This window comes from Myotis lucifugus, unplaced genomic scaffold, assembly GCF_000147115.1.
Source record: "Myotis lucifugus unplaced genomic scaffold, Myoluc2.0 scaffold_17, whole genome shotgun sequence".
Taxonomy (NCBI): Eukaryota; Metazoa; Chordata; class Mammalia; order Chiroptera; family Vespertilionidae; genus Myotis; species Myotis lucifugus.
The window spans coordinates 10,936,759-10,947,047 of record NW_005871065.1 but is presented as its reverse complement, the minus strand read 5'-3'; the positions used below and the strand labels follow the sequence as shown (position 1 = coordinate 10,947,047).

The 10,289-nt window shown below is 41.9% G+C and overlaps 1 protein-coding gene across 1 annotated transcript in view; it reads right to left on the bottom strand.

Annotated features, from left to right (window-relative positions):
- Nucleotides 1–521: 521 nt before the first annotated feature.
- Nucleotides 522–10,289, bottom strand: part of XKR4 (XK related 4) — a 259,419-nt gene continuing 249,651 nt past the window's right edge. Inside the window, exon 3 of the mRNA XM_006085279.3 lies at nucleotides 522–3,376. Coding sequence (XP_006085341.1) covers nucleotides 2,430–3,376 — 947 coding nt within the window. The 3' untranslated portion in view covers nucleotides 522–2,429. The remainder of the gene's footprint in view (nucleotides 3,377–10,289) is intronic.

Below are 10,289 nucleotides of genomic sequence, written 5' to 3'. Positions count from 1 at the left end.
ATAGTTCAACTGAGCAATTCAGTTTCCAAAGATCATCAATTAAAAGGTGTCTTGGAAACAATAAAGCTAATAACTCACGGTTCTGCATGAAAGTGGAGAATTTGTCAATATAATCATTTTTTCCTTCTACAGTGGGGGTAGAATGTTTTCACCAATTGCTGACAAGAGGGGTATCTTCCTGGGCCTTTACTGGTGACTAGGCAATCTTTTCACCTCCAATCAAAAGATCATTGTTTTTTTTAGTGAAAATCTTGCTTGGAGGATCAAATCATAGCAGAATAGGAAAGTATGCCTGCTGATAAAAATCGTCTACTTTTAAACATTGCTTTAGGGCTTGTACCAAAAGAAGCCCCATGTTGAGTGCTCTATCATTTCCTGTGGATGTCATCATGGGGTCAGCAGTCTCTGTATGGCACACCCATTACAGGGGGTGGCTATAGACCTTGACTATTTTAAATTAATTGGACAGTCCCAATAACTGGATAATGAAGTTAAAGTGACTGTTTTTCTTTTTTAGAGACTTGACTAATATGTCAGTTGGGTTGATATAAACTAGGGAAGGAAATTTAAGACATCTTCCACTGTGGTCAAGTTTGTCATAATGGATGGATGAAAGTAACCATTTACATCTTTTATTTCCTGGAAAACAATGGTCAGTCTTGACAAGCCCTTTCTAGTTAAGCTGATTCTCTCATCACCTGATATCCTGACAGCACCCCTGGCCAGGTTCCTGGGGACACAGACATGGCACAGTCGGGTGATTATGCAAAAGACAAGTGTTCTCAATCTGCCAAGGCAGACTGATGGAATTTGTGGACCAGTTTCTGACATCCCAAATAATTGTGATGCTTAGAGTATTTTAAACAGTTCCAGGTCTATAAAAAAGGTGATGATACCTATATGTACACCCTATATTTCTTTATTACAAAAATATTGAAATAATCCATGAGTTATTCCACTCTGCACCAATTATAAAAAAATACTATCAAAGTTTGACTGGCACTTTTAATGCAACAAAAAGCACCATGACCGAGGACACTGGGAACAGAAAATGGGGAACGCTTATTTGCTGTACGGAGGTATTTAAAACCAGAAGCTTGTTGTAAGAGTACAACTTTACAAATGATTCAAATGCAGATCTTAACTGGATTTAGTGATAAGCCCTCAATCAGTTCAGAAGGGTTTTCCCCTAGCATATTCACTGCATTTGTCTGCTCATACTTACTAAAAAGTGTCCCAAAGCCTCTAAAAGACACATCACTTTGACCTTGAATTGGTGGTGGTGGTGGGGGAGTCTGTACACAGTGGAGAACTTGAATGTTCATTCTAGTTTCCGCTTCTGTGGGGCTCATGCCGCTCCATCTCAGTTATCCAGGGCTTCCAGGTGAATCCTGGGATTGGACGGTGTTTGGCACTAGAAAGATGGGGCATGGCGTGTTCTGGAATCATGCCTACCTGAGCTCAGGCAGAGCCACGCCTTCTGAGATCTGACACATCCAGTTCCAACCCGGTCCTCTCTCGCCAATCTGCTCTTACGTTCCAATGTGCACTGCACAGGCCGAGAAATCAGACGCTCATTTTGCCTTTTTTCCCACTTTCTCTTCCGGTATTTATTAAATTTTTGCAATTGAATACTGAATCACGATTGCCATTTACTTTATGTCACTAAGTTAGCGAGCTCCTTGGTCTTACCAAACGCCATACATGTGCTGCATAGGATTTCTGTCATTAAAGATGTTCTCAACTGGAAACTTAAGATTAAAAAACCAATCCTGAAATGTGTTGAAAACGAACCATTCCTTCACTCCTAATACACGTGTAAACACACTTGAGTTTGCTGTCCACTGGACAGGCTTTTCACACATGGTATGTATTGATTTCCAAATGAGCATGGTTTATGAATTCTTTTCTAAGCAGTACTACTTTTTTTCTGGAGTCTTGAGGGATATATTCTCTCCCGGTTTTAATATTCCTGTGAGAATCAGAGCTTTTCATCAAGAAAAATCACCTAAGCTATTTTGACAGAGGACTGGTGTTGTGTGTGTGTTAGTGTATGTGTGTGCATGTATGTGTGTTATGACAATATATTTTTATGCAGAGATCAGTTAATTTCATCAAAACACCCTATGGATCAGAGGCAACATTTTCCATATTCATAGGACCCTCCAGTGGATGCGCTGAAAGACAGTGTAGGAGAAGTTGGTAGCAACCAGGAGTCCTCCCAGTGGCAGGAGACTGTCGGGGCTGCTGTTTGAAAGAAGACCAGCAGCAGGCAGTCAGCTGATGGAGGGTCAGACAGTAACCATGACGACGGTCAGACTACAAGCATGACAGCTCATTTCCCTACTCGAGGATGGAGTTTCATTATTGCCACAGGCCTGCCACCACCCTTTATCTGGCAGTTGTGGCTCCTCCCAGTCTTTTTGTTTTTATAAAGTGGTTTCATACTCCAACCGCTCCTGAATAAGGGCGTCATCTTTGTACTGCAGCCTTGGAGGAGACGGGGAACATTCAAAGGCTAAAATGGCCTTTCGGAGGCTTCGGTCCAAAACATGTCTCTCCCACGCTGGGTACCTATTCCTGAACAGGTCAATTTTAATGACAGATTCTTCAATCCGTGGTGGGCGCGATGATGGGGTGGATGGGGCCGTGGGTCTCACCTGAAAGACAGGTACGCACCCATCCCGCTCTGCAAATTTCTGGTCGCGGTCACTGACCACACTGCGGTTGTTGGAGATGGACCGCAGAGTGCTCGTGGCCACTTCTGGAGGCAGGGTGAAGGCAGCGACGGGGTCCTCACAAGCACAACTTGGTGACTGCCCGAATCTGGGTCCGTTGGGGTGAAAGAAGGCATAATACATCAGCATAAAAACCACGCCCGTTAGAAAGCTGCTGAACACCACACACAGCGCCGGGATGGCAAATGCATCTGCAATCTGGGGAGCCTTGTAGAGGTACCAGAGGGCACTCAAGGCTGTATTTTCCAAAAGGATCACAAAATAGTAAATGAAGAGCCTGCAGCGTGTCCTGCCTTCCTTGACGTTGAACCAGCTGAAGATGTAGATGATCCCCACCACCATGTCGAACACGATCTCTTCCCATTTGGTGATACAGAATTCTGTCTCACAGTGGACGATCCAGAAGGTCATGATGCACCAGTGAAGGACGATGAAGATCCCAAAGTACAGCTGGAAAACCGAGGCAAAGAGGGCAAAGGTGATGACCCTGGCAGCGATGGTGAAGAAGTGCCAGCAGAACTGGATGACAACAGCCATGTAGCTGATGGGCTTCTTGTCATCTCGGGAGTCCCGGAGGGCCTTCTGGTATGAGGCCAAGGCCCAAGCCAAAGACACCAGGGAGGCTGCCGCTGTGAAACCTACAAAGGCAAACAGGAAGACATTCTGTCAAGAGTGAGATGCAGTGTTGTCTCCTGGAAATAGTCATGCAGGCTGGGGGCTTGAGACAGGCTAGCTTTGACCTCAGCAAAGATTGTAATTTCTCTGAGTTTTAGCTGGGCCAAACACTCAGAGGGGGCTCCTAGTGTCTGTCCTCGAGGGGACCCAACCACATGGAGAAGTCGTGAACTAATCATGGAATGTAGGATCTGGAAATGGGGTGGGGTTTAACTTCCATGTGTTTGGTGTACATAGACGCAGGAGGTAGTTTTGTGTAGTGGGAACAGAGCCGTGGGTTGGAGGTTAACAACATTGGGTTGCTGTTTCAACTTTGCCACTTATTACCTGGCATGACTTTGGACAATTGTTTAAAGTGGTGTCCTCATTTATAAAGGAGATGATCTCCAAGGCGCCCTGGCAGCTTTGAGACTCTGTGATCTAAAAGCATGAACAGTCCCAGGAAACTCGAGGGGCTAGCTGGTTTCCCATTCTGCTTCTCAACAAGAAAGTTGACTTAAGAATAAGAAAAGGAGCCCTAACCAGTTTGGCTCGGTGGATAGAGCATTGGCCTGCGGACTGAAGGGTCCCAGGTTCAATTCCGGTCAAGGGCATATGCCTAGGTTGAGGGCTCGATCCCCAGTCGGGTGTGTGCAGGAGGCAGCCAATCAATGGTTCTCATCATTGATGTTTCTATGTACCTGTATGTAATGTACCTGTCTAAGATTATACAGAAATCACTCCTCAATCACTGGCCTCTTTTAGGAGCAAGATGGTTTGGGAATTCTACTTTGTCACTAAAATGTTATATCAATTTGCATTGCAGCTAGTGTACTTATTGAGTTGTACCAAGACCCTCTTCCTTCCTTTCTGAAGTCAATAAAAATATATTTTAAAAAAAATAAGAAAAGGAGTCCATAGAACCTCGTTGGCAGTGTTTCTTGTGATACCTGCTGTGCAGTTTGTCCTTCATATAATCTGACACTTGCTACTACAGCTTTTGTATATTCCTTACTGTCTTTCCCTTAGAAGAAGAAATGTCTGCTCACTCTCATCTCTGAATCTTTCATAAATTAAAGATTATACAGAAATCACTCCTCAACCACTTCTCTTATTGTTTGATGAGCCCCATTTGGTTAGTATTCCTTCTCAAAGTATGTTTCCAAAATTTAAAAACCATTTGTGTTGCTTCCTTTCACTGTTGCTCCATTTACCTTGTCTGAAACATCACCTCGATGGTCCAGATGTCCACAGGGCTCACTGAAAACACACTGGCCTCTTCTAGGAGCGAGATGGTTTGGGAATTCTACTTTGTCACTGAAATGTTATATCAATTTGCATTGTAGCTAGTGTACTTATTGAGTTGTACCAAGACTACAAATGGTTTTGTGTTCTAAATTCCTGCTGGCTTTGCTTCACCAGACTCTCTTACTAATCATAACCAGGCCACCTTATAGCCTTCTCCCGCTATGGAAGTAATAGGAGGGGATTGCCAAGAACTTGTAATGGGACATGTACTTTCCTTTTTTATATTTCAATAGAGAAGAGCTGTTGTCTCTGGTTCTTGAAAATGAATTTAAAAAATGACTCTTCTGAAAAAGAGCCACACTAATTGATAGAAAAAACATTCAACCTCAATAGTTATTTCTTACTTATTCTCCTTGAGTAAGATGAACTCCAAAGAATAATTATCAATAAAGAAAGTGTTTTCCAACATCCACATCTCATATCTATTCCCAATAAAGTCTGTATAATGCCTCATCCTACACTGGACCTTCAGTTGTTCTCTGGCCAGCACAAAAATCTTTTATTACTGTGACTCTCAGGCAGTTATGGCAATATTTTTAGGTCAGTTGGAGACCAGTACACAAAGGAGTTTATGTTAATGTAATTTCTACACGGTGGAAACATATTCACCAATGATACATCAATTACAAAGCAAATTCATAAGTGAAAAGAGAGGAAAGGAGAAAATGTTTACAAAAGAAGAAAGCAGGTTAGGGGATGGGAAATAAAAGGTGATGGAATAATGACTGTGAATTATATACTTATTATAGTTTAGGATATAAGAACAGAAGTTGTGCAATTTTAATTTCAACACTGTGTGTTGCATAGAAGCCACTCATGACCTCGCTTTTTGCCAGTACCATTAGCAACGGTACTAACTGCTTCTTGAGTAGACTGTTCTCTTTATGCTTTTAAGCTGTGAATGGATTGCAGCTTCTCCACAGGCACAGCTTCCTTTTGTTACCAGCCCACATCCTGTAGGACAGTGTTTAAACACAGCGCCACCTTCAGGAAGATCCAGCATGGTCCGTCAGGCTTGAGCAAAACAGTGGAGTGGACTAGATCAGGATTGTCAGATCAGGGTACCAGTTTGCACAGGAAAATGCTATTAAAGGCTGTTTGTCAAAGCAGTGAAAAAGAGTAAAACAGCATCATAAAATTATCCGTTGTCAGATTTAAAAGAATTCGAAAATTAGCTTAGTTCAAATTCTTTTGTAATTTTTATACCTTTTATTAATTCCACCTGCTTTGACACTCAAGGAACTTGTTAAGACACTATTCTGGCAGTAGAAAATGAAGATTTTCTTATCAGTCTTTCTTTCTGTGTATCTTACAATTTAAGACATACTCACCAATGATATATGTGATAAGGGGTTAATTTCCAAAATATATAAAAAAATCATACAACTCAACAGGAGGAAGACAAACAATCCAATTAAAAAATGGGCAAGGGACCTGAATAGACACTTCTCCAATGAGGACATACAATGCCAAGAGACATATGAAAAAATGCTCAATGTCACTAGTGATCAGAGAGATGCAAATTAAGACCACAAGGAGGTATCACATCACACCTGCTAGAATAGCTACTATCAATAAATCAACAAATAACAAGTGCTGGTGAGGATGTGGAAAAAGGGAACCCTAGTACACTGCTGATGGGAATGCAGACTGGTGTAGCCACTGTGAAAAACAGTATGGAGTTTCCTAAAAAAATTAAAAATGGAACTGCCGTTTGACCTAGTGATCCCACTTGGGACTATATCTTAAGAATCCCAAACCACCAATCAGAAAAAAATATATGCACTTCTATGTTCATAGCAGCACAATGTACAATAGCTAAGATCTGGAAACAGCCAAGTGCCCTCAGAAGATGAGTGGATAAAAAAGCTGTGGTACATTTATATAATGGAATACTATGCAGCAGTAAAAAAGAAAGGATCTCTTACCCTTTGAGACAGCATGGATGGGCCTGGAGATTATTATGCTAAGTGAAATGAGCTAGTCAGAGAAAGACAATTACCACATGATCTCAGTTATATGTGGAATCTAATGAACAAAATAGGACCATAGACATAGAAGAACAGAACAGACAGATAGATCTCAGAGGGAAGGGGGATGGGAAGAAATTAACCAAAGAATTTATATGCATATGTGCATAGCCCATGGACACAGACAAGAGTGAGGTGAAGGTCTAAGGTGGGGCGGGAGCCAGGTGGAGGGGGACCCAAGGGGGGAAAGTGGGGGACATCTGTAATACCCTCAATAATAAAAATAATTTTTAAATAAGTGTGTCGTGACCAATTACTTTATAAATTCTCTGACTTAGCAACAATTAGAATTTCCCTTGTTCATTTGATTATGATTTTCTTTTTCATCTGTTTAGCAATTAGTTTTTAGAAGGCAAATGTATTCCTGAACAGAAAATATAGGGCCATTTTAGAGTTACTCCTCATTACAAATTTATACCTGTCATGAAATGCTTAGTTCTCAGTTTTTACAAAACACTGTGATATAAAATCTGTACACCTGTCATGTGGTTTGTTGTCTGGGTGTAAAGAAGAATTCCTGGAAATCCCCAGAGAACACTTTAGAGGATTCAGGATTTACAGCCTACTTTTCTAAATGTATGGAGTTCGGGGAATTGAATCAAGTACTCTAATTCTATGATTTTTCAACAGACAGAATGAGTCCGTCTCTTTCCTTCTCCTGTTGAAGGGAATAACCACAACCCTTGCCCCACAACAGGCCAGCCCACAGTCTCAGGGAACCACCTGGCCACTGGCCCATCTTCACAACCAAACTGCAGCTGGTGAGAAGGAGCTCTTCCTTTTAGCTTAAAAAGTTATTAAACTTTTTAATAGAAGTTTTATAAAACTTCTGACATATACAAAAGCAGAGAGAATAATACAATAGCTATACCCTTCTTGCCAATCAACTAAAGTCTTTTACCGAGTTCTAAACTCCATCTTAAGGGAAGCATAGCTTTTGGCCAGCAGGGGGACCCCTTTCGAAGGAGCCCTGGATCCACTCCTTCCTGAATCTTCCCGCATATACCCTTCCCTGAATGCTCTTTTCTCCCAACTGACAGACAGAACTGTGTGAAAGCTGACTGGCTAAAAGCTGGTGTCTTATCGCACATCTTCGGCAGCCTGACCTGGTAACTCTCTGGGCCACCTGAACACCCCGGCTCATCTTGTGCCTCTCTGTGCTCCAGCCACATTGCCATCTCTCCATTCCTCCCGTGCCGAATAAGACCACATTGTCTTCCCAGAGCCAGGAAATGCTGTGCTCTCCCTTGAAAAGTCACCTTTCAGTTTTTGGTTTAAGCATCATTCCTTTCCTTAGGGGAGCCTGTCCCAGCCCCTAATCTAAATCCAATCACTTCGTTGTAAATGCCACAACACTGCTTGCTTGTTCCAGATGGCATACCTCAGCACAACCACTGTGGTCATCTACCTGTGCGGGTGCTGATGGGCAGGTCTCCCCATTTTTAGCTGACCACTGTGTCCCCAGCATCTGTCACTCTGCTTGTGCATCAACTTCTGAAATGAGTACATTTGTCATCCAGTTGCTGGATGTCATATTGTTTCCCTATCTGATCACCATTTTGATTGCAAACATGTTGACGTCCCTTCCTTTCTCCCCATTTCTCTATCCTGTCTGTCAATTTCAATATTTTTGGGAGAAATTTAAAGTATGATTTCACCAATAGTTTGGGAACGAATGATTTACAAGACAACCCTCTTTGTCTATGGAGGTGAAACTATGCTATGACCATACATAACATATTCAGTTTGTTCATCACAAACATAATTTTTCCCCCTAATGATACAGTCCCTGAACAAACAAAAAACAAACCAACCACTGAATTTTAGATGACAACATAATATTGGTTTCTTATAGTCAAAGAACTTTATGATTTCCTTAATGAATTTGAAGCTCAGAATCACAGACAAAAGAACGAACAAGCATTTGTTGGGTCTTTGTTTTGTGCAGAAATGTGCTCGGTACCTACATCCTTTGTCCAATTTAAATTTCATGATAACACTTGTAGGCAAGCACTGTTTTGCACTCAGGAAGAGAGATTAAATGACTTGCCCAAGGTCATGTAATTAGCAAGAAGGGCAGGCATCCAATTGCATAGATTCACAACCCCGAACACCACAACAATAGACTGGTATGGTTATCTGTACCAACAAGTGGGAAGGTGAGTTCTCGAACCTCCCACAATCTAAACTCATGAGATAACAACATGGAGGGATGTCGATGACCCTGTAATAATGCCATCTCTTTAGCATCTGACCCCCCAATGTCCAAGCATCTGCCTCCCAAGGGTTTCCCATCACACCTGCTCCTTCAGGCTCAGAGCAACTATATTTGTCCCCAGGCCAACGGATCCCATTTTGGATTAACTTCACAAAATGGATCAGAAGCACAAGATCCTGGGAGGAAAACCATGCTATTCATTTCTTCATATTTTCTGAACTAAACCAACTCTCTTAGTTTTCCTGGATTTTCACCCAAAGAAAAATACTGCCCGATGTGTGCTGATCTAAGGGTAGCAGGTCATAAAATGAATATGGGGAAACAGAATCATTTTCTATTTCTTCAGCATGCAGAGCTTGTCTCTTAGGTAGATATGAGAGGCAGTAGCTCCACTTGGCTGGGCTCCTATTGAATACACCCAGATGAAAGAATGTAACAATTGAAAAAAAAAAAAAGTAAAGCCTTCAGGGCTCTCATCTTTGTTGAGTGCAGGGGAAGGTAAGGAAAGAAAAGACAAGATCCACTGGGTCTAAGGGGTTCTAAATCTTCTTGCATGGAAACCATTTATCTCTGGTTTAAACCTTGTAATAGTTCTTACTAAAAATATTCATATTTTAATATATTTAGTTTGGGCAGGGATATGCATTCTTTTTGTAAGCCATTCTGAGGATTTTAAGTTCTTTGCAAAGCAAATTGTAAGGCTGTGAAAGGGTTGATAAGGGAAACATGGAATTGAAATTTAAGAAATGTTTAATATGAAAGTAGTTGAAAAAAGTTGTTGGAAGAGACAAAGTGTTTCTTCTTCTTCTTCTCCTCCTCCTCCTTCTTCTTTTTATGTTTATTTTTTATTGTTGACGTTATTATATATGTTTCCTATTTTTCCCGCACTTTCCCCACCCAGCTCCTGCCCCACTCTAGACCTTCACCAAAACACTGTCTGTGTCCTTGGGTTGTGCATCTATGCATATAAGTTCCCCCCAACCCTCTCCTCTCTGAGATTTGTCAGTCTGATCCATGCACCCATGCTTCTGGACCTATTTGTTCATCAGTTTACTTTGTTCATTAGATTCGACATATAGGTGGTTTGCCCTGACTAGCTTATTTCACTTAGCATAATGGTTTCCAGTTCCATCCATGCTGTTGCAAAGAGTAAGACATCAAAGAGTAAGACATCCTTCTTTTTTATAGCTGCACTAGTGGCTCGGTGCACGAAATTCGTGCAGGGGTGTGTGTGTGTCCCTCAGCCTAGCCTGCACCCTCTCCCTGTGGGAGCAGTCGGACATCCCTCTCACAATCCAGCACTGCTGGCTCCTAACCGCTCACCTGCCTGCCTGCTCACCT